At 37.0% G+C, this 26125-nt stretch overlaps 1 protein-coding gene across 2 annotated transcripts in view; it reads right to left on the minus strand.

The window, feature by feature from the left end:
* Window positions 1-26125, minus strand: part of TBC1D5 (TBC1 domain family member 5) — a 534765-nt gene that overhangs the window by 231932 nt on the left and 276708 nt on the right. For both annotated transcript variants that reach the window (XM_058553679.1, XM_058553690.1), the window contains exons 5-8: window positions 21155-21263; window positions 19638-19727; window positions 19469-19543; window positions 18288-18355 (exon numbers count right to left, since the gene is read on the minus strand). In XM_058553679.1, the coding sequence (XP_058409662.1) occupies window positions 18288-18355; window positions 19469-19543; window positions 19638-19727; window positions 21155-21263 (342 nt within the window). The remainder of the gene's footprint in view (window positions 1-18287; window positions 18356-19468; window positions 19544-19637; window positions 19728-21154; window positions 21264-26125) is intronic.

The raw sequence follows: 26125 nt of genomic DNA on the forward strand, positions 1-26125 counted from the left end.
ATGGTTTACTGCCTCCTATTTCTAGAGACCTTGGCTGTTTCATGTTTTATTCTGATCCTCTTTTGGCTCCCTGTGCGAGTTTTAACTTACTCTTCAGTCCAGGGTGACTGGGTGAACTACACAGGAGTTTGTGAAGCATCTCTTTTCTGGTCCTAATTTTTAAAATAAATTAAAGCCTATTTTACTTTCATCTGTTCATTTGACTTTTGCTTGCAATTCCCTTTCATGTACAATTGTACCCAAACACAGATATTTGATCTTTTCTGTAGCAGTCAGGAGGCCTCTCTTTTGGGGACCAGTAATAAACAACCCACGGATCTGAGCAAGATTACCTCACATGTCTGCATAAGTTTTTTTATTGGTGAGGAGGATTAGCCCTGAACTAACATCCATTGCCAATCCTCCTCTTTTTGCTGAGGAAGGTTGGCCCTGGGCTAACATCCATGCCCATCTTCCTCTACTTTACATGTGGGACGCCTGCCACAGCATGGCTTGATAAGCGGTGTCAAAGTCCACACCCGGGATCTAAACCTGCGAACCTTCATGTGCTGCTGAAGTGGAGCACATGAATTTAACCACTACATCACTGGGCCGGCCCTCTGCATAAGTCTTAATGAGATCACCCTAAATAAATCTTAGTATCGACAGTCCCTACTCAGGCACGGGAGTTCAACTAGGCACAAGTGACCTTAGCTCCTAAAGAAGAGAGAAATTAACCTGAAAGTAAATTCAGAGCAAGAATAATATACCATAGAAGCCAAAGAAGTTCCAGAAAGATGTCAAACACACTGAAGTAGGAAAGAAATACAAAAGCTTTTAAAGTGACTTATCTGGGACAACAGAAAGTTGCTAAAGCCCTTAGAAAGTCAAATATCCTAAATTAAAGCAATCAGGATGAAAGACAGGTAAGTAGTTAATAAATTGCTGAAGAGAAATTTCTTGGGAAAACTTAGCCACTAAGGTAAAAATAAAATAATCCTGTTGAGAGGTGAAATTGTTTCCTCTTCTAATCCCGATTAGATGACTTAAATCTAGCCCTGTCTTTAAGTAGGCTTCACATCCCATGATTTAGATCACAGGTTTAATGACTTCGTGTGTCCCCTTCCTTAACTATTCTTTGGCAATTTTCTATGTACCCTGGCACAATCAAATTCTGTGTAGTTCTTGCAGTCTGAATGGATTATGGGAGAAAGTACTAAAAACTGCAACATTCACTTTGTAACAAATATCCATGAACTATATTGTAAGAATTTAATACCTAACTACTAAAAATGTAAATTATATTACATACCAATTCATAGTTTCATTTAAATGCATACTAACCACTTGCAAGATTAAAAACTAGAGATCTACAAGAATTAAATTGCAGGTAGATAATTTAAATTACCCACTTTTAGCAAATACCCAATCAACTGAAAATGCGTATTAGGCAGACATAGCATATCTATGCAATAGCGCACCATCCACAACTCTATTTTACAATGCTAAAGGGCCAATTTATGAAGTTTCATGATATCCTCCTTTTTAGAAAAGTATGACTTGTTCTATAAATTCTGATGAAGAATCCATAGCATCAAATAAGTAAGGGAGAAAGATATAGAAAAGTACTGAAAAAGAAATAAAAGTTAATGCTGTTTCACAAGTTGGATAAAGAACTGACATTCAGAGAAGTTTTAAGCTGAAAGACTCTTTGGAGATTATTCCATCCAACTCAGAAGGTAAGAGGTAAGGACCCTGAAGCAGAGACATTAACACCTGCCCCAGTGTATCTGGGTAGTTAGCAGGGCAGTAGTACTTTCCAATTGCTTCACTAATCAGTTATAAATGAGTTGGAGACACGCATTTAGGTAAAATTCCATAAGTTTAGATTTACACAGACGAACTCCTAGGTCATAAGGTTGATGAATATACCTGAATAATAACCTATTTCCTAGAACAAATATTTGATTGTCATATTATCAGGCTTCAAACCAGAAAACATACCATCTATAACAATCAGAAATAGGAGGGGGAAAACTATACTGAGTAGCTTTTCTAGGAATAGTAATAATCAGTTTTTGATGATACATTTTAAGTTTCAAAATAGCTTCCCTACCATCCATCACACTTCTAAGGTTTTTCACTCCATGCCATCTGGTGTTGACTCAGGATAGGTAAAGTAATTCGAACATCAGTCTAACCCAATAGCACTGGAAAGGCAAATCCGCTTTTGAAACAATAATAAAAATCACAGAACACAGACCCAAACTAGAGTCAACGATTGTTAAGATTTTGGAAAATCAATAGTGACTCTACAGCTTCACGCAAAAAAGAGACATGGTAGTAACTTCAGTAAAGATGAGGTAGACAAAAGCATTTAGCATTAAAACTACAGAGGTTTATGATTCATTCTAGACAAAATATCTAATAGGAAAGAAAAGAAAAAAAAAATCCCACTAAACAGAGACCAAGGACAAATTTTGTTATTACCAGAAAATGAAGGTCCAAGTGAAGTAATTTGTGCATTTGGCCAGAAAATGAAAACGGAGATGGTAAATAAGTGAAGGGTTAAATTCTGATAGAGATAAAAAGCAAAGAGAAAGTAATATTAAAGTATTCCATGATGAAACTCAGACTAATACCGTCTAAGATTTTTACTTGATGGAAGAAAAAGTGATATTTCAGTTTTACCTTAATTGATCCATGTTTAAAATACAGCAGTTTTTCTCTCAAGATGTGTAAAAGAACTTGGATTTAGACAAATTTTACATACTGCAAAATAATACTAAGAGATATAAAAGCTTGGTATGAGTTTTATTTCACATCTTGAAATAAACCAAACTTCACAGGCAATACAGTTTTCACTATAAGTTAAAAAAAAAAAAATTTCATTATGGAAAATTCAAATATTTAAAAGAAGAGACTATAGTAAACTGAACCCCAATATATCATCACCCAGCTTCATCACCAATTAATTCTTATTTTATATATACTCCTCCCTCAATTCTGCATTTTGAAGCAAATCTGAGATATCACTACACTTATAAATATCGCAGTGTGTATCTCTAAAAGACAAGGACTCTTAATTTAAAAAACATAATCACAGTATCATTATAACACTACTTATAATAAAAATAATAATCTATTAATTAAATCAAATATCCAGTCAATGTTCAAATTTCTCTAAAACTTTTTCAGTTTGTTCAAATCAAGATCCAAGAAATGCCTCTACATTGCAATTTGTTGATATCTCTCTTAAGACTCTTTACTCTAGATTTTCCTTCCTCTCTCTGTTTTTTTTGCAGTGTATTTATTAAAGCAACCAGGTTCTTCATGCTGTAGAAACTCCCCACATTCTGAACTTTACTTATTGTTCCTCCATTTTGTTATTTAACACATTCCTCTTCCCCCTGTATTTCCTATAAACTGGTAGTTAGATGTAGACTTCATCAGATTCAGCCTCAACTTTTCAACAAAATTCTTCCTGGGTGCTATGATGGTTTTAGTACACAAATTCTTTGACACTCCTCCCACGAAAACGTGGAGAGGTGACGAACTCTCCTTCATTTGAATATGTGCTGGCCTCAGTGACTAGCTTTTCCCAAAGAGAATGTAGTATAAATGATGCTGTAACAGAGCTTTTGTCTGCCTCTCTGTCTGGACACCATCTAGGAACCCAGACGCCATGCTGCTAGAAAGTCACGCAGCTACACGGAAAGGCCATGTGGAGACGTTCTAGCCACAGCTCCAGAGAAGGTCTCTGCCGAGAGACCGCTTCAACAGCCAGACATGAGAGTGGACAAGCCTTCAGATCATTCCAGCGCCCAACTTTCAAGCTGGCCTGGCCAACACCACATGGAACCCAGCCCTGCTCAAGTTGTAGATTCATCAACAAAACAAATTCTGTGGTTGTTCTAAGCTTTGGGATGGTAGAAAACTGGAACAGTTGGTGCGCTGTACTTCCATCAGGAGGCACATATTGTTAGCTTCTCTCTCTTCTTGTGATGCTAGCAGCCATTGAGGATCGTTGCCTAGACCTATTAATTCATTGGAGATTTTAAAATGGCAAAACTATAATTCTATCATTTTTTTCTTCCTTTATTATCTAAAATACATATATAAATAAAAATTTCCCTTCATCAATTTTTAGTTATCCTGAAATACAGATCACGATAATTTTGAAAAATCTTGTTCACTTCCATTACATTTGATCATGCAAACTTGTTGTGGACATCTAAGATCTATGAACGATAGAATGGCCACTAATCCTGTCACAAAAGCAGTTAATGACAACCAGACAATTAATTCTATTTGCCTTCTGGATATCTTCTCATGTGTCTGTAGTGTATAGGAATCAATCAGGAAGTGAGGGATGGAGGACAACACCACCAGCTTTAAAGTCCCAATAACCAAGAACCCAGGTGGCTGATGGGAGTTAACTGGAAAGATATTCAATAGGGCAATAGTCTGTCATGGTACAGACACACAATAAAGGGAAGCCAGGCAAATACCTGGGCTGCCTATAACACAGAGTTCCTCAGACAACAAAGAGACAAAAAGAATATTTCCTAAGCAAGAAAAGGGTTAAGAAAAGAGTGAAATGATAAAGGGCTTTGTCACTGCATTATAGTACATAATTAGGTAATTAGAAGTATTAAAACAGACAATGCATTGGGCCCAGATGAATTAGTGAAGATGCAAGTATTCAATAAGATGCCCCAAGAGGAAAAATAAAGCCCTTGGTGAAGGTTTATAATCATGCAGTAGGACAGAGACGCACAGAAGGACTTGAAGGAACAATAACTGATGTTATGCCAATACTTCAAAAATATAATTTCAAAACAAGCATTCATCCTAAATTTAAAATGAGCTGATGAAAACTCCCTAGGATACTATTAAACACCAAAATTATATAATACCTTACTCTGGTCTACTGTTTTATTAAAGAAGAACTGAAAAATCAAACAAAAACCATAGAGAGGAACAATCTGATATAGAATGAAAGCAGACATACCAGATATGTTTTCTTCCTGTGCCTCCTATTTTGGTTGATGATTTCACTGTTCTCCCTATTCAACCAAATCTGCCTTCTCTTCTTTGCAGGCATACAGCTGGATTTAATATCTCAGCTTTGTCTGCAGTCACCTGTGGGCATGTGACTGAGTGCTAGCCAATGCATTGAGAGTGAAACTGATGTGTGACCACACAACCCCCCCCCACCCCCAAATCAGGCCCCACACACATTTCCCCTTCTAGCTGGATAGAATGGAAAAGGTCATCTGGAAGACTGGGGATGCCTCATGTGGGCTGTGGTGGTTTTAAAAATACACCTGCAAATTCTTTAACACCCCTCACCTTCCTTCTTGGATTGCCTGCTCTGGGGGAAGTATCCTCTGGAGAAGGACACCTAAGCAGTCTCATGGAGAGAACCACAGGGAGGGGAACCTATATCCACCCTCCAGCCCTAGTCAAGCCTGCAGATGACTGCAGCTCCGGCTGACACCTGACTGCAACCTCATGCACAGGAGACTCCTAAGTCAGAACCTTCTAGCTGAGCTGCTCCCAAATTCCTAATACACTGCAATTATGAAATAATAAATTATTATTTTTCCAAGTCATTAAGTTTTGGTTGATTTATTATGTAGCAACAGATAACAGTATAGGTTTTGATACCTTAAACTGGGGTGCTGTTAAAAAACCCATAAATATGTGGTAGAAGCGTCTAGGGTACTGGACAGAAGCCAGAAAGACCTTGCATAGAGCATCAGTGAAAGACTAACGGGTATGAAAGAGAGTGTTAGCAAAAGACAGACAGCCCATGAGGAGGCTGCCGGTGTGGGCTTAAATGAAAGGGAGGAAAATATCATAGGAAAAATGGAGAAAAAGGGTTCCTTATTACGTAGTGGCAACATGGCAGCCTCTAGTTATATGAAAAATAGAAAATGTAGCTAATAAACTGGGTGATCTACCTAAAGAGTATCCAACCAGAGTGCTGAAGGTGCTGCTGGGTTTATACCTGTTACTTCGAGCAGAATGGAAGAGGAGAAAAGCAAAAGGAAGAACTGCTAAACATAAAGGTGCTAGGACATGCTAGGTTTGAAAATAAAACTTTTTACCATTCTCAGGTTCTCTAGTCAGCAAATGATGCTAACATTAAGAGACTGCTCTGAGCAGAGACCAAATCTAGAACACGCTCAGAAAAACAAGGTTTAAAGATGAAACCAAGGGTGTGAAAGTAAAATCCATCGTTAAGATATCAGAAAGCTCTAAAGTGGTGCCTCAGAGAACCCTTCTGTCAAACAAGATGCCCTGTAAAGACTTAAAAAGCATGCCACACAGAGCCTTCAGCAGTTAGAGGTCAGGGATGCTGCTAAACATGCTACACTGCACATCATAGCCTCTCACAATAAAGAATTAATTGGTCCTGGGCCGGCCCCGTGGCTTGGCGGTTGGGTGCGCGTGCTCCGCTGCTGGCGGTCCGGGTTCGGATCCCGGGCGCACACAGACGCGCTGCTTCTCTGGCCGTGCTGAGGCTTCGTCCCACATACAGCAGCTAGGAGGACGTGCAGCTATGACATACAACTATCTACTGGGGCTTTGGGGGGAAAATAAATAAATAAATAAAATCTTTAAAAAAAAAAGAATTAATTGGTCCAAAATGTCAACACTCCCAAGGTTGAGAAACTCTGCATAGAGTATATGAACCCAGATGGCAGAAACAGTATCTACTTACTTAGTCTCCACCTCTTTCTAAATAAGATTTGAGATAACTGACTCATGTTTCCATCTTCTGTTTGCTTTACAGAGTGCCTTGCATACAGAAAGTACTCGATAAATGTTTCTTGAATTGAAAAAGTGTTAAATCTAGGCAAACAAGATTAACATAAAATATTATACAGTAGTAGAAAGTCCTAGAGTCCCACGTATTATTTCCATTTCCACATTAACAAGTTACATTTTCTTAAGTTATATTCTTTCTGAGCTTCAACTTGCCATGTTTGCAAAATAAAAGGATTTAATTAGATGACTACCAATGACACAAATGCCAATCACGGGTGCAAGTACTGAGGAATATGAAGATACAAAACATAAGAACTATGCACTGAAGAAAATCTAGGAGAGAAATCTAGACATTTTACAGACATTTTTAAAGGAAGATAATTACAACAAAATGTGCAAGACCTATAAAAGAACAGAAGAGGCACTATTTTCTTTACCAGGATCCTCAACTTCTAGAACAGGAGCTGGTATATAGTAATTTCTCAAGTAGTGTTTGTTTAATGAATAAACACATCTACAAACTATAAACAGAAAAACCAATGAAAAATGAAAATAAAACTATGGACTCAGGGCCTGGAGGTGGGAAGGTGAAGCATAAGCAAGGCCAGACCAGAGTTCTGCAGTCTTTAATTTGTTTTTGCAATTAATAAAGACAAGAGCAACATACAACTTTCATAGGCCATACAGTGGAGGTGAGCACTGACTTAAAAAAAGCAAAGAAAAGAAAGTATGAATCTGTTGTGATGACAAGAGGTAGGATGCAGCCTAAGAGACCAGCGGAAAAATCTCCAAGAGTCTAACATGGAAGGTGGGGGTTGGAAATCACCACACAGGTGAGAGGATTAAGCAGAGGGTTAGGATGACAGGAGATAACCAATGAATGCATAATGGGAAAGGGCAGGTGGGGCTGGAGTGTCAGGAGGTAGTATCTGTCACCATCTAAACAGAAGTTTCTATCAAAGGTTCTTTCTAGTTCTCCAATGCCCTGAGTTACATAGCAAGCCCTCTACCCCAATGCTTCCCCTCCTCAAAAAATAAATACACAAATAAAATAAAATCTTTCTACTTACACCATAAAGGTGAAAAAAATAGGGGAAAAAATATAGGTAGATAGATATATGCACTTTAAGAGTAAGACTTTGTCACAACCAGAAATACAGACTGTATTTTGCAGTTTTTCAACAATTAAGAAAAAATTCAAAGCATTTACCCTTGAAGTACCAAAGTACAGTAAAGCCTCGCTTAACGATGGGGACACATTTTGAGAAATGCATGGTTAGGCAATTTCATTGTTGTGCGAACTTCACAGAGTGTACTCACAAACCTCGATGGGATAGCCTACTACACACCTAGGCTACATGGTACTAATCTCGTGGGCCCACCGTCAACGTCTGAAATGTCGTTATGTGGTGCATGACTGTAGTGTCAATTCCATGTCTGCTTGAAAGTTCTGAAAAGATCGTGTTACACTACTGAACAAGCTATGCCTACTGGGAATATTTTAGGATGAGGTGTTACTTTATTACCCACTGGACTTTTAACCTTCTCATAATCAATATGTGAACCTACAACTAGAAACAGGGCTAAAAGATCTGGCTTAATTTAAAACAAAGAGGATCTCGAAAGCAAAAACTCTATTGGTCAGCAGCTCAGGGTGATATACCTGTGCTGCCACTCCGTACAGCACTGCTCCGAAATTCCAAAGATCAGGAGCAACAGGATGATAACTGAAGCACTACAACTGTCTGCTCTGCAGCAAATACACCTGTATTTCCACTCAAATAACAAAAAAAATTTTTAAGTTTAAAAATATCCCATAAATTGGAGTTAACGTGTGGTAAGAATTTGCATTCATAAATGGAACAGAAATGGGAAAAACACATGTTAAAAACGGGCACAGTACAGGAAAATACATATTTCTAAATATATATATGAAACCATAATAATCAAATATTTTGTTTTTACCCTAAATGTTGTCAAATGAGGAAGGACTACAGGCTATTTGATAGAAGAATTGTTTCTTGTATTCCTGAAAATCTGTTTTTCCCCCTTTTTAATATTTAAGAAACACACACACAGGTTGCCGACAACTCTCAGAGAGCGGCTTGTGTTGTAGTTTTCACTTTCTCGGCTGTGAACAAGTGCATATGTGAGGGCTGGTCGTGCATGCACAAGCATGTACTGTGCCTGCATTAAATAAAATCACAACACAACACCAAGTACATCCACTCACTCATGTGTGCCTGCAGTCCACCTCGAGGAGACTGAAAATATAAATACAAGCTGCTATTTTGGTGTGATCACACGAATATGGCAGCTTGTGTGGTTTTTTTTTCTCTTTAACATTTTAACACTGGGCAGATTGTCTGCATTAACACACACCAAAATCAATTCTGCTCTGAAATTGCTTGTAAAATCTTCCTTCCCTGAGGAATTTGTTTTTTATTTAAGTGAAAAATGGGTTTGGAGGAAACTGTGTAAAAGATGCCAACATTTAGGACATCTTAACTTTGTCAAGCGCGTCAATCCATGTTGAACGAGAGTGCTGGTGGTATTTCTCCCAAAATGGGAACTGTGGAGAAGACGGACTTTAAATAGGAAGAAAAAAAAATCAATAAGTTAACTTCGTAAAATCACTTTTGTGTATCATTAATATAGAAAAAAATTTTCAAAGTAGTAACATAATAACTAAATTAGACCAAAAACTCAGATAAGACGTCTATACTATAAAAATTCATGGAAGTTTCTTAAGGGCAGAGAATGGAAATAAAAAGTAAATACTTAGCACAGGCCATATCTAAAAGTTCACTTTGAATAAAAAATAAAATGCAGGGGCCAGCCCCATGGCTTAGCGGTTAAGTGCGTGTGCTCTGCTACTGGTGGCCCAGGTTTGGATCCCAGGCACGCACCAACGCACCGCTTGTCTGGCCATGCTGAGGTGGCGTCCCACATACAGCAACTAGAAAGATGTGCAACTATGACATACAACTATCTACTGGGGCTTTGGGGAAAAAAAGGAGGAGGATTGGCAATAGATGTTAGCTCAGGGCCAGTCTTCCTCAGCAAAAAGAAAAGTTGAGGACTGGCATGGATGTTAGCTCAGGGCTGATCTTCCTCACAGAAAAATAAATAAATAAATAAAATGCAGATATTATATCATATACAAAAACATAACAAATTAGCTATTCACAGTGCTGTCCAACAAAACTTTCTATAATGAGAGAAATGTTCTATATCTATGCTGTCCCATACAGTAACCATTAGCACTTGAAACGTGGCTATTGCGAATAAAGACTTAATTTTTAACTTTAATCTTAATTTAAATTTAAATAGTCACATGTGCCTGGTGACTACCAAACTGGACAGCCCACATCTATAGTTTTAAAAAGAGAATTTTAGCAATTATTAATGAATCTACAAAATGTCAAACAACAAGATAAAAAAATTGAGGAGACAAAGTTTGCTTAAATATATGTCTAAAGCTTGGCCCATATGTAAACTATAAACAAAAGGAAGCATTAAAATTAGAAAGTTAGATCTTTAAAGTTCTAACCATATCATGGAGATTCAAGTAGGAAAGAAAGTAATTATACCTGATGAATGAGCTGTCTGAAGTGCTAACTGCAATAACCCTAAAATAACCAGAAACATAAAAGACCAAAACCTGAAGATGACGACTAGCATACCCAATAGGCAATGAGATAAACTTTTAAATATAGTCAAAGTCTCAATGACAGAAGTAAGTCAAAGACTTTTAATCATTTAATTCAAGAGAGAGGGAGATCATATTTGAAGAAAAAAACGATACTATTTGGCAATAGCTTATAAATATGTTAATTTGCAAATGATGTTATAGACACTATAAATATACTTTTAGAAAAGACCTTGATAGACCAAATAACAGACTTCTTTGGCATTTCTAATACGGAGATGATATTTTATTCTGAACTCAATATTTCCCATCATTTAAAATAATACTGAATTTCATTTAATGTTACAGTCTTTGAAGCATGGCAAAATTGGTCGGAATGGACAAGATTTCAAGTTCTGAATTAGAAATGCTGTAAATTGGAAGCTCCTTGATTTACCTTTTGATTATCAATTTTTTCAGTAATAAAAATGAGAACAGTAACAACCTCATTAGGTTGACATAAGGAACAATTAATTGAAATGAATACAAAACCCTTTGAGGCAAAAAAGGGTTAGTAGAATAAAAGAATATTAAAATTAGTTGAAAGAAGAGATAATATTTAATACAGTGACATACTCAGATCAAATAAATTCAATAATGATGGCAACAACACAGCTTATGAGATGAAATTATCTTGTTTCAACTCAGACTAGAAGGCTGATAATAGTGGTTTTTTTTAAGTGTGCTTATGTCTCTGAAGACTGAAAATGTTCGAGAATGTTATTACTAAAATTGAACAACAGTGATCATCAGTGATAAGATTCACAATCAATGAGCATTTATTAAGCATCAGTTTGTGAGATAAAAACGAGATTAGGTCCATGCCCTCCAGGGGCTTACCACTAGGTTTGCAAGATGAGACCAGGCTAACACCAGAGCTCTTGAACATACTGTTTCTATTTTAGCACGAGTTATCTTGCATTGTAACTTTTTTTGTGTGGCTGCTTTCTCTATTAGACTTTGAGCTTCTTAAGGGTCCACGCCATATTTATCTTGGCATCTCCAGTGCCTAGCACCCTGAGGAGATTAATATAAATATATTGAATACACTGGCAGATTGAATACATTGGCAGGTCTAAATAAACATAAGACCAAACAAAATTAAGTAATATCATCATTCTATTAGAACAAAGAATAGGCACAAATATTTTTCCAATTGTAAAGACTGGAAAATGCTTCATGAACAGAGTGGTAATAAACTCAGGCCTTGAAGGATGAGTTGTCAGGAATCCAACAGGGAGCAGTGGGGGGAAGTAGCATTCCAGCAGAGGAGAGGCTGAGTAACGCAAAGCAGGGAAAATGGAAGTACAAAACCTGTTCAGGGAATAATGCCAGAGCGCTGGTCTACAAGGGAACTGTGGAGGGACTTCAGGGTTCTGGTTCTGCACAAGGAGCTTGGACGTCGCTACTCCAACCAGATAACAAGTAAAAAGCTAAGTGGACGAAAAAATCAACAACTCTTCTTGGATCCATAACAGAGGAGAGGGCAAAGGCCAATCTGCTGCCCCCAAGATTGGAGAGACAGACAGGCGAATACTGGAAGTCGTAACTTACAAGAAAAGAGAATCACAAGCAAAACCACCAGCAGGAACCAGTGCCAGGGTAGGCCAACCTGAACTGTAATTGCTGGAAGCTCAGTGTGGACAACTATGAGCGAAAAACTCCAGGGGACCCAATCATAGCGAGGCCTACACAGTATTGTGAGGTTTCCTCCCAGAGCTCGGCCAGGTTTCCACAGTAAATAACAGACAAAAATTCTCTCAGCTTCCAGGAGGCGGAGAGGAAAAGGAGTCATTTTGAACAGAGCACTCTGTTCTTTTTAACAAGGCCTGCCCTCAGGGAAAACCAGTTAACCCTAGACTAACCTGCTGGGGTATTAATAGACCCTAATTGACTAGGGGGAAGGGAAATACCCAACTTCAGCCCACTCTAGCCATCTTGTCCCATCTAAGGGGAAATGGGTGGGGGCACCTGAGAAATATCAAATTCACAGTCCAGAGGCACAGGCTCACTAAAATACTGAGACCTAACCATAGGACTAAAGAATACTTCCCCTCTGCCCTCACCTTATCACCACATTACTCAAGGCCCAGTTACAGCAGATACATCACTTTTAGCCAGTACATCATGTCTGGCTATCAAGAAAAAATTACAAGGCGTACCAAAAACCAAAAAGCACAATTTGAAGAGATGGAGCAAGCATTAGAACCAGACACGGCAGGAATGTTCAAATGATGAGGTCAGGAATTTACAACATCTATGATTAATATGTTAAAGGCTCTAATGGGTAAAGTAGACAGCACCCAAGAACAGATGGGCAATGTAAGCAGAGAGATGAAAATCCTAAGAGAAAAATAAAAAATAAATGCTAGAGAGAAAAAACACTATAACAGAAATGAAGAATGCCTTTGATGGGCTTATTAGTAGACTGGACATGGCTGAGGAAAGAATCTCTGAGCTAGAGGACATATTACAGAATCTTTGAAAACTGAAAAGCAAAGAGAACAAAGACTGCAAGAAAACAGAACAGAAAATCTAAGGACTGTGAGACAACTACTAAAGGAATAACATACATATAATGGGAATATCACAAGGAGAAGAAAGAGAGAAACAGAAGAAATATTTGAAAAATTAATGATTGAGAAATTCCCCAAATTAATGCCCGACACCAAACCACAGACCCAGGAAGCTCAGAGAACACCATGCAGGATAAATGCCAAAAGAACTACACATAGACATATCATTTTCAAACTACAGAAAATCAAAGATAAAGAAAAAATCCTTGAAGAGAAAAAAAAACACCTTACCTATAGAGCAACAAAGATAAGAATTACATCCAAGTTCTTCTCAGAAACCATGCAAGCAAGAAGAGAGTGGAGTGAAATATTTAAAGTGTTGAGAGAAAAAAACGCCAACTTGGAATTCTGTATCCTGGGAAATTATCCTTCAAAAGTGAAGGAGAAATAAAGACTTTCTCGACAAACAAAAATTGAGGGAATTTGTTGCCAGTAGACTGCCTCACAAGAAATTATTTTAAAAGTTGTTTAGAGGAAAGGAAAATAATGTAGGTCAGAAACTCAGATCTACATAAAGGAAGAGCATAAGAAGGAATAAGTGAAAGTAAAATAAAAACTTTTATTTCTCTTATACTTAATGGCTATAACAGTTTGTTCAAAATAATAATACCAGGGCCGGCCCCGTGGCTTAGCAGTTAAGTGCGCGCGCTCCGCTACTGGCGGCCCGGGTTCGGATCCCGGGCGCACACCAACTCACCGCTTCTCCGACCACGCTGAGGCCGCGTCCCACATACAGCAACTAGAAGGATGTGCAACTATGACATACAACTATCTACTGGGGCTTCGAGGGAAAAAAAAGGAGGAAGATTAGCAATAGATGTTAGCTCAGAGCCGGTCTTCCTCAGCAAAAAGAGGAGGATTAGCATGGATGTTAGCTCAGGGCTGATCTTCCTCACAAAAAAAAAATAATAATAATAATACCAACAGTGTATTCAACTATGTATGCTTATGTGTGTGTATATATACTTACATACATAAATATATATATGCTTATGTACACTTGTATATAAGTGAAATGAATGACAGAAATGATACAAGAGACAGAGCAAAGAATTAGGATTACTTTGTTATTATAAGGTACTCACACTATCTGTGAAGTGGTATAGTGCTATTTGAAAGTGGATCTCAATTAGCTTAAATATATATTGCAAATTCTAGGGAAACCACTAAAAAAAGTAAAAATAGAAGTATAATTAATGTGCTAAGAGAGAAAATGAAATAATATAAAATGCTGAATTAAAACTATGAGAGGCAGAAAGGGTGAAAGACAGAAGTAGGAACAAAGAACAAGAGTAACAAATAGAAAACAGTAACAAATATGATAGATATTAATCCAACTATATCAATAATCACTTTGAATGTCAATGGTCAAAATGCACCAACTGAAAGAGGTTGTCAGAGTGGATCAAAAAACAAGGCCCAACTATATGTTGCTTACAAGAAAACTCACTTTAAATGTAAAGATGGAGAAAAATATACCATGCTGACACTAATTAAAAGATTTAAAAAGGCATTACATAATGATAAAGGAGGCAATTCTTCAAGAAGACATAACAATCTTTAACATGTATGTGCCTAACAACAGAGTGTCAAACTATGTGAGGTAAAAACTAACAAAACTGCAAAGAGAAATAAATGAATCCACTATCACGGTTGGTAACTTCAACACCCCTCTATCAGAAATGGACAGATCTGGCAAGCAGAAAATCAGTAAGGACATAGTTGAATTCATCATCATCATCAATCAACGGGATATAATGGACATCTATAGACTACTTCATCCAACAACAGCAGAATACACATTCTTCTCAAGCTCACATAGAACATTCACCAAGCCAGGCCACATTCTGGACCATAAAACACACCTTAACAAATTTAACAGAATAGAAAGCATGCAATGTCTGCTCTCAGACCACAGTGGAATTAAACTAGAAATCAATAACAGAAAGATAACTGGAAAACCCTAACAGGGAACTGTGTGTGTTAGGGCGGCTGGGTAAGTCCATTCTTCTGCAGACCACAGAGAGACATAGAAAGTTTTAGATGAGGCAAGTAGCATGACTAGAAATGTGATTTGAGAAAAATGGGCTGCAGCACATGGAATGGACTGAAAGAGAAAGGTAACAGATTCAAAGAGAACAATTAAACAAGAGACTCTAGGTAGGAGGTAGAAAGGGCCTGACATAGAGCAGTACAAATGGAACTGAACTGATTAACGTGAGAACACTACATGTAATGACCCGCTAACGGTATTTTAAAATATAAAATGTGTATCTTCAACCTACCTACTCCTAACAAATTCATTACTATAGCTTTATTCTAAGTCACTAACATAACTTAGAAAACTGCAATAGACTCCTAGCTGCTTTTCCAGCTTCTATTCTTGCCTCAACCTTTACCCCACAGCACAGCAGCCAGAATTATCTTTTTATGTATCACACCTCTGGTCAATATCCTCCAATGGCTTCCCATTGAAATTGGAATAAAACCCAAAGTCCTTACTATGATCTAATGCCTGCCTGTCTGGCATCTGATTTCCCTACTTAAATCACTTGCCTCCTGCCATAGCTACCTTCCTTTTGTTCCTCTAAACACTGAGCTCATTTTCACTGAGGGGCTTTGCACCAGCTGTTCCCTCTGCTTGGAACGTTCTTCCCCTAGATCTTTACATGGCTGGCTTTAAAAAATTTTTCATATCTCAGCTCAAATGCCAACTTCTCAGAGCTGCATTTTCGGATCACTGTTCCTCAAGTAGCCATCCCTCAAGCCATCCTATTACCCTGCTTTACTTCTTCACAGCAATTACCACCCTCTACAATGATCCTCTTTAGTTATCCATGCTTATTGTTCCCCTCTACCTGCCACCTCCACTGCTAAAATGTACACTCTGTGAGAGCAGGACCTTCTCTGCCTTATTCACCACTCTGTCCCCCCAATGCAAAGGATAAACCTGAAACATAGTAGACATTCACTAAATATACATTTAAAAAAACAAAATTCTTATCACAGATGCTAGTGAACAAGGAACATTGTGTAACATTCACTGAGCTGTACTTCTCCCTTTCTTCTATTGTAATATGAGCTGCTTTACAGACTGGATTGAAAACCATGGATTTTAGATCCTGTAGTGCCTTATAAAGAGAATGTATTACCCAAAGTAGTAAAATTATTCAAACTATTCAGCTTTTATGATTAGGCAATTTGGTAGCTTTAAAATAAGACTGACAGTCTTACCTTATAAGCTAAGTTTCTTGCGACAAAAGTATAGAGATGGCAAGGAGACTTACTCTAAATGTGGGGAGAGCCTTCTAGGGAGGAAGATCTGTAGCCTCCCCCAACTAGGCTATGAACTAGAAAGCCTCCTAGACGCCTTCCCTGAATCCCAAGTTTGCCAATTTAATTAAAATGTACTAGTGGAGACAAATTATAAGGGAAAAAAATTAGCCATATATGTGTGTTATACATACACATAGACATTTTTATAAGAAAAATACATTAAAAATATAAAACCAAATAGTTAAAAGAACACAGCTTTCAAGAAATAACACTTTCTCAAACAGCAAAGCAAAAATGTTTGAGCTAAGTAACCAAAATGATGAACAGGCTCCCAAAGCCACTCCCGAGTTGGTCTGGCTATCCAAGTGTTATTTTCCCCTTCCCTGTTTGCTATTTCTGTTAACCCATCTGGCCCAGATGGCCTCTGAGTGCGTGACTCTGCCCAGTGCCATGGGGCCTCTATTTCCATTTGATAACAGTAGAGAGATTGAGTACCATCCTTCTTATTAGCCACTTCAAGCTGAAGCTGCCAAGTTTTCTAAGATAACTTCCTAGCATTTCTTAGAAAGAGATAACTTTACCGCTTGGTTAGCAATATCTACTGTGCATTTTGTTTTTATGAGGGCTGTTTTACTGCCACTGATTACCTACTTACTTACATGATTGACAAGGAAATTCATTCTTTTGTTTTATTCAACAGTTATTTATTGAGTGCCTCCTGTGCACCAACACAACGGCATTCTACTTTCTGAAACCATATTCTAGAGAGATCAAGCACTACTACCCAACACCTCTGAGAGTAGCTTTCCTATAATTCATTACTCCTGGCTTAACTGGCTAACTTAAGCTCATCAAAATGATCCCATACCTCCCACGCCCCCAACCTGCTACCATTTCCAGGTATCTACAGTTTTGTTGTACTCTGAACCCATGATTCCTCTGAATTATTTTCACTTTAAAAGAGAAAATTTCATTTGTTAAATGTGTAGTATAACCATAACAGCGGTCCACATCAGCTGATTATTCTGTTTTTGGGACCCAGAAAGAGATGAATGTCAGAGAGCCAGGGGCTTTGACACTGTAATAGATCTAGGAGGAGCTGAACCAGGAGTGGAGCACAGGGACTCGGCAGAAGGCACTAGCGATACCCAGGACTCCACATATACCTGGCTCATCCTAGATCCTAACGATTAAATTAACTTTACTTATATTTATGTAATGGTTTATAATCTAAAGTGTAGACGTATCTAATTTATAATCTACAACAACTCTGTAAGGTGGTTACTATTATCCTCATTTTACAGAAAAGGACTGAGGGGGAAAGGATGTGCATTGAAAGGAATTTGCCCAAGATTGTAACATATGTTGCTAGAACTTACCCTAAAATCTTCCTACACAAATTCCATATACTTCTCGCTACAGGACCCAGAAAGATGAGGTCCAATATATAAAAGCTATGGATATTAACTATGTGTTAAATAAGAAACTACTCTTGCGCATGGTAAATACTGAGTAGGTTGAGAGAAGAGGTGTTTGCAAACCTGAATGGCTTCAAGCGGAAAAGAAATAAGGAAGATAAAAATAATAGTTATCATTTAAAAAGTAATTTGGTTAGAAAGGGATTCAAAGGTACAAAGCAAAAGATAAATTTTTCTCCAATATTATGACTACATAATATAACCTTAATCAGAAGCACATGACTTCAAATAATTGTTGGCAATTGAAAAACTGATTAAATATTATTTTAAGATTATCAATATTATAAATATAACAATTTATTTTGAAAAAGGGAATACAGAAATCTATAGTTTAAGAATAGAAATCATCGTTATTATCAAAATCTGGCCAAAATAACTTTCTTATTAATACAAGTAGAATACTGCATTCAATCAAGGCTCCTCTATGGATTTTGTATTTTGCTAAAATTACGAAGAGGTAACACCAATATGAATTATTGAAAGTAACTTGTAAATAGTTGTACATACGTTCTTTTGACATCTTGTTCAATCATTGATCGAAGTTCTTTATCTTGGAAGAATTTGTTCCAAAGACTCTGAAATAAGGAGAACAATCTATTTAAAATAATCTCACACCTTTGCTTGACTTTTATGATCTATATTTAATGATTTAAATCATTAAATTTATCCTTCTCTGAGTTACCATTTCACATGGCAGATAGGAAACCTGAGATTGGAATAATTTTTATTAAAATTTAGTTTAATCTCGGAAACACATCCTCATTCTAACAACAACTTTTCCAGTGATATTATTGTATATATTCTAAATTTTTCTATTATCTATATAAAGTGAATGATACTTTTACTGCTATACACCCACTACTACCCATACCACAACAAAAAGGTGTGCTTGGATTACAGCAGGGCCATAAGCCAACTGGTCTCAACTTGAACTTGACCTGAATTCCCAACGCACTAAGATATGCAATGTTTTCTACAAAGATTGGTTTTTTAATCAAATAGATTTTTATGTAGTTTTTAAAATGTAAATTTTGTAAAGTTTTGAAAATTTCTTAACATTTTATGCTGTTATACCATAAGACTATATTATAATAACTATAGGTATCAGGAAAAGAAATGCTAGTATTATATAGTAACTGGAAAAAAATTTATGTTAGGAGGGAAACAGAAATTAGAGCAGCAATTGAAGAAGTTATACAATACCTCTAAAGCAGTAATTATTCCTAGTCTTTTCTGGAATAGGAGTGGAAATACGCCTGATCTTCCTGATTTTTGAAAACTTCTTCATAGACTTACTAGTTACTTTTCTTCTAGGAGTGAGTCCAACCAAGTGAACCCTTCTCTATTTTTATCATCAAGGAGGCTTTCCTTAGCCTCCCCACTCCCACTGTAACCTTGATAAAACAGTTCTACCCTCATCTTTATGCTCTATTTTACCCTTAGTTCTTATAGACCCTGGGACGACTCCTCTGTAAAGCCATTCCACAGAAACAGATCATAAACCTCCTATAACACAGTATGTGCACAGCATGGAATAATTCCCGTCAGGTTTTAGGTGGTATAGCATGTGGGGTAAAAAAAAATAGTTGGTATAAAATAACATTACTTTCACGGTGATTGATAACCAGTCTCAAAAGTATATTCTTATGGGCAAAAGAGGCTGAGATATAAATAAAGAGGAACTTTACCCCTTCATCCTGTGAAAGGGGATTATTGATCATCAAGTCCTGCTGCCCAACAACCTTCCTCGGGTTTGTGATGTGCTGGTAGAGACAGAAAGAAAATACATACACAGGCATCAGAGGCTACTGGACTGTAAAGCACACGTAAGAAAACAGGAATTAAAGTACAACTTACTATCTCTTTAACGTTGCTATACCATGCTCTTAATTCTTTACTTCTACTTATCCACTGGCTTTTATCTTGAGGAAGAACACAAAGAAAAAGCTGTTAAGAAAAAAAATGGAAACTTTTGTAAAAATCATAAGAAGTAAAATGTGAAACTATGCCAAATAGAATCACTTGAAAATTGAAAGAGATATTCATATTCATAATTCTCAATAAATTATATATTTGGGGATATTTAAGAAATATATATTTGGACAATTCAAAAAGTACACAAAGGCCAAAAAACAAGATCCCAAAAGCCACCCACAAAATGGAATCAACCTCCCCTCTAGATCTATATTAAAATTAACAATAAAAATTCATTGAGGTTCAAGTATAATTGCCATTTTACAGTCTTATATTAATGGGGGTGTTGGAGGTATTAACAGGCACAGGTTTTATCAGTAATGTCAAGTTTAAGATTTGTCCTAAAACAAGCAGATAAAGGACAGACAAGAACCTGAGGACACAGCCTAAGAAGTTACAGCAGAAAATGTAATTTACAACTGGCAATCCGCTTATGAAAATAACAAGCATTCTTAAAAAGACAAATTTGATTTAATTTAGTTTAATACAGCATTAAAATAAATCTGGATTTGAGATTATTTTTAGCAAACGAAGGATACTAAAAGTTAAACAACAAGGAATGGGGGGCGCAGCACAAACATTTGTAAACGAATATTCTACCAGCGGGTCTCCTGCCTTTACCGCCTGCATCTAACAGAAGAAAAATGTATTTTAATTATTAAATCTAAATTATTAAATCTAACACTGTCTAATACATCATGTGTTCCTTACTGTCTTTACTTGCACACACCCTGTACGCTCAATTTATGCAGATAAACCCTAAAAAACTTTCAATAGAAGTCATTTTAGAAATGAGTCTAAACCTAAATTAATTCATTTTGAAAGAACAAAAAGGGACAATATTTCCAAGCAATTAAAAAGATAACTGTAGATTATTATTACTAGTTTTGGTAACCAATGGCATCTCTTTTGGAAGGAGACTGACCCAATTTCCTTCACTTCTCCTTCTTGCTGCTTTTCGATTTGTGTTTCTAGTAAAAGAAACATGAAAAATCTTGCCCATCTGCTATTTATGAAGAAGAAAAAAGGGAGGATGGCTAAATGACGGCACTTGATATAATAGGAACCTGAAAGTTAACCCCCCTCCACTCCTGCCCAGCCTCAAGGATTTCTGCAAAAGCCTCTGGGGAACGTAAAGGTGTTGCTTTGAATTCCGCACCATCAAATGAGATGAAAAGAGTTATTTCAAATGCCTCCTTTACCATCACCAGTTATTCAGGACTAAGGTGGTTCAACCTTATCAGTAAATGTCCTATGAAAGATAAACACGACGGCCAAAAAACCGAGAGTGAAGTCGCTTGGAAAATTCAGTGATCCCCAGCACGGGTAATCTTCCAGGGCATCAGGTAATGTGTTGAAATACTGCAACCACAAACTGTAAATAAATATTTTCTTCTTACCTTCCAGCAAATGCTGCGGAACCTGCTGCTTCTCAGCTGCCCATTAATCCCCTTCTGCCTTATTGTTGCCAAGTAATTGTTGTTTACAAATAGTTCTTCCCATTCTTTCCTATATGCAAGAAACCAAAGCATGGGGATCCTTTTGTTAAAATTCTTCTGCTTGGAGAGGAGTGCTACAGGAAACTAATTTTAAATAAGTCTAAGAAATGCAACTTTTAAAACGTATATATTTAGTTGTGTACTGTTTCTGAACGCATGGCTGTCTTTTTGGACAGAGTTCTTCTGTAGATTTAATGAATATGTAGATCGCTATAATTATGCCAGCTACTGAAATTCATAATGTCTATGGAGGCTATTCCATTTCCTCTAAAATGCTGGTAGTGCAGTTCAGTAAATAAACAAGAAAAAAAAACAATATTAATGTAAGTATATGACTGCTTTAGCCATTGACAAAGATATTCTTGCTCCAAAAATACACAACAAAAAAGTATATTGTAGATTATATTGGCTTCTCACGTGAAATATCTGTTTAAATGAACCCATTTCTCTTTTATGTCAGGCTGGGTAGTTAAATATAATAGAAGACTACTTTCTTTAACTTTTAGTGCTATTTACTATTGAAATCTCTGCAACTTCTTTCTACATGATCAGTTTTAAAATTTTAACAGGTGCAGGCAAATTCGAAAAAAACATCAAAAAATTAAAAAGCCTCACTGTAAAAACTGTTAAAGGCAAGCTTGAGTACCTTGCAGTACCTATGGCTGAGTAGATAAACAACTGAAATATGCCTCCCAGGCACGCAGACACCAGGGGCCTAACACCTGTGCCTCATTAATATACAAGTAAATCTGCTCTACTGGGAAACAATTGGAAATTAATTGTCCCAAACCATTTACTGAGTTTGAATAAAGGAAGTAGACCTATATTCCCTGCATCTTGCAGCAAACTAAACATCAAGAATCATTTGTCAACAGTTGAGGCTACTGAGCACAGCTTTATGAAATTTCTCTCCAATTTCATAATGCCACAATAAACTTATAATTTAAAATTTATTATCAAAGTTGAAACCCTGGCGATCTCTTCAGAGAGCCTTCTTCAAAAGAAAGACTCTAGACCCCTCAGTCCTCCTGGGATATATACATGCAGTTGTCACTGGCCAGAGGCGACTCATTTTGAGAAAGGACAGCCTTGTGCACTATGCTGTCTTAGAGCCAGTAACGGAACCAACTGCACACGCGAAGTTTAAACACCCGACTGTGGAGCAAGCCGCATCCTCTCCACGGGGTTTTCCAGAAGAGTGGTCAAGGTAATGGTACCTTCCCTACTGCCACGAGCAGGAGAACTTCCAGTCTCAGCTCTGTAGCAGTGACCCCCGACCGCGCCAAGCCTTCTGCCAGTAGGGGCTTGTGGCTAAGTATGCCGAATGGGACACACACTCCAAGCCCATACTGGAAGAAATACATTCCTAACACCACTCCATGAAAATTTCTTACTCTCATCACTCTGTTCATAAGAGAAAATGATATTTAATTTTTATTTTAATTTGTATTTGTATCATTAGTGAAACTGAAAATTTTTCATGCTTTTAGGTCATTTTATTTCTTCTTTTTTAAAACTTCCTTTCTTGTCCTTTGCCTATTGTAAGCAGTATAGGATAGTGCTTAACAGAATGGACGTCAGAACCACACTCCTGGGATCAAAAAGGCAGCTATGCATTCAGAAACAGTACACAATTTACTAGTTACTTACTAGCTGTGAAAGCATGGGCAACTTAGTTAACCTCCCTGTGCCTCTGTTTCCTCATCTATAACACGGAATAATAACAGCATCTACCTCCAAGAATTATTATGAGGATTAAAACACATGACAAGCCCTCAGAAGGGTGCCCAGCATATCATAACATTTAAAAAATTAATATGATTGTCAATAATTATAATACTGCTTTTATTTTAGGGTGCCTTATTATTGGTCCAAGAGAGGAAGTTTTCATACATTAAAGACATCACACTTTTGTCTGCCATATATATGTAATTTTATCTCAATTATCTTAATTTTCAACACACTGAAACTTTTTGTGTATAATTTAAACCTAACATTATTTTCTCTTGATTTGTTTCCATTGTTTTCAAGCTTAAGTAATTCTTGGCCACTCCAAGTTCAAAGAATTGATCACTGAAATCCTGGGGCTTTTTAAAACCACTTTAGTCCATTTGTATTATCTATAATATTTTAAATACATTATCCATTTTCTAACAATTTCACATATATTATCCACATCTCATATTGTTCAAGTTTTGTTGTTATCCAGTTTTTAATAATAGTCAAAGACGAGATCAGCAATGAGTACATAAGAACATTACAGGAGTACATCTCAGAAAATTAAAGTATGTTCAAATAGCTTGTGGTCTGTGAACAGAAAGCACCGATTTCAAATGTATTCTGAACCCAAAAGGAATCAAAATTTGTGAGAGACCATGCAGTCCCATGGCCTGAAAACACTACTACGTTGCAGATAAGAGAGGGGGTGGGAGGCAACAACTCCCCCAGCCTCTTCCCAAATCAGCTCTCTTCACAGGTACCAAGACGTCGTGAGAGTAGACACAGCTGGTGGCTAGATTTATTGCTATCTTGTCAAGTTAAGCAGCCTTCTAAGGTCAAGTTACATGCTACTTATGTAATGAAGGATAATTATTTGTTAGCTTAAATAAAACCCTGTGCCTTGATTACAGTGTTGGTAAAGAGAAAAGGAGACTGAGACATGTGAAATGGAAACATTCTCTCTAAACTCACAATCATTTAAATTTATTCATGGGTACTTATAGTTCCAATTAAGACATAACATCTCAAACTGATGAAGAGCTCCCACAACAGAAGAACATAAAAGCCACAAGATAACCTATTAATTGTCTTTCTTTTCTATGGAATAGTGTTTCAATAATAAACTGTGATACAGAGAAAACATAATAAACATTTATTTAGTGCCTACTATGTGCTTAGCACTCTGAGATATTTAAAAAAAGGCATTAAGTTAAGGGAGTAGACAGACGGATGTGTAAACCAATAATAATATGATTAAGGCAAAGCATTCCTACAGCACAGAGGAGGGAAAAATAGTTTTATACGGAAAAATGAAAACTCAGTGTAGAAAATAATAAATAGTGGCACCACAGACACTGAAACGCTGCCCCAAGAACTGAGCTGTCAGAGATTCATCAGTCCACAGAGAACAAAATGCTGACAACTTTAGCTCTTTGAGGGGAGCTAGACCAAAATAAAAGATTTTACAATCACAAATACGAATGGTGGACTACTGAACTCAGGCAAACATGAGAAAAGAATAGTAAGTATTGAGGAGTCAGTAGTGGAATTTTTAGGTTTAATTAACACAAATAAAGAAAACGTAGTTGCTTAACTTGGTCTTACATAAAAAAATATATAGTGTGTCTATAATAAAAAAAATCTGGCAATGATGCTATTAAAATGCTAAAAAAATCCATTTATGTTATAAAATATAATATTTTAGGTAAATAATTTTTAACTTCTACAACAACCCTCCTAGAGTGTATATTTTAAACTCTCTTTATGGACGAGGAAACTAAGGCTCAGAAAAATAAGTTGTCAAGAGACAAAAGGAATGAAATGAGGAAAAGCATCTTCTGGAACAACATGGAAGACAATACTAAAGGGAAACATGATACTTCAGACATCAAAAGACAAAAATGGCCTCTGGCAACAAGGAAGATAGAAAGTGACCTTATATTTTCTTCCTTACATTTTTAGTTTTTGAACATCAAGTCCAAGGGTATAGAGATAAGTTTTCACCAGCTGGACTGAGAAGGTAAGTCAACAGCTGCTGGGAGTGGTTAAGAATCACCAGGCACATTCAGATGTGTAAACACCTAAAATGGAACAGACTAGAGACCTGGGCCTTAAGAACTCTCTTGACAAAGCACTAGTGCCATCTGGTGACAACTACTCTGCCTTGCAGGCACTGGGTCCCTGAAATCATAACCAGCATCTAAGCAGGGAGAGGCAGGGAGGGGCTGGGAGGGGTCAGTTTCATTTCTCAAGCCCATGTTAATAGATTAGTAGTGGCTGTCTTGGAAGCACTGTGTTGAGAAGGATTCTGAGCCTACCTCTGTGCTCCTCAGAAAAGAAAACTGAGTGATGAAAAATGTCGGCCATGAGCGTCGCAATCATTTCTAAGTAAATGAAATCAACTTTTGCAGCAGCAACTGATGCCTTCTCTCTAAGAAGACCTATTTAGATAGTTAAGCCTCCTGCAATGGCTTTTATTTTTTTTTTGATATGGAAATCAACTAGAATATGCAGTGAATAAATATAGCTGATGATCATAGGGAGATATCTATTTCTAATTACATATTTTAATGTATTTCCCCAAGATATGCAAATAAAATTAGTATGAAACTAGTTAGTACCTTCTAAATTTAATTGTTTAAATACTTTTGTAACCTAAATAATGCATAGATGACTTAATTATGTGGCAGTTCTGGACTAGACAATTTCTGAATCATTGTTCCAAATGATGATACACTAAGAGAAAACATTAATTTATATTGTATATTTTGTATAACAGTTTCTACTCCATTTTCAGGCATTATTTGGACAGTGAACAACGTCTCTATGGGGCTAACTAGAGAAACCCAAACAACTACAATAACTGAAAAGAGTTCAAAGACTACATACAGTTTAGCACTGAGGATCTCCAAAACTAGGATAAGAGGAGCTACTTTGGTTTTTACTGATAATGAAACTGCTGAGTGGAGCAGAGAAAGGATTTTCACCCTGGGGAAGTTCAACAAGTCACAGAATGAGGGAGGTGACAGGGAGGAGACACGTTTCTGGCTGTCAGGGAGGTGTGGTAAGGGGGTGTATGGTAAAGGAGCTCTCAGAGATGACCCTGCAGTTCACAGGTCAGCCAGTTAACCATGATCATCTCGTTTTTGAGAT

This window comes from Diceros bicornis, chromosome 2 (genome assembly GCF_020826845.1).
Source record: "Diceros bicornis minor isolate mBicDic1 chromosome 2, mDicBic1.mat.cur, whole genome shotgun sequence".
Lineage (NCBI taxonomy): Eukaryota > Metazoa > Chordata > Mammalia > Perissodactyla > Rhinocerotidae > Diceros > Diceros bicornis.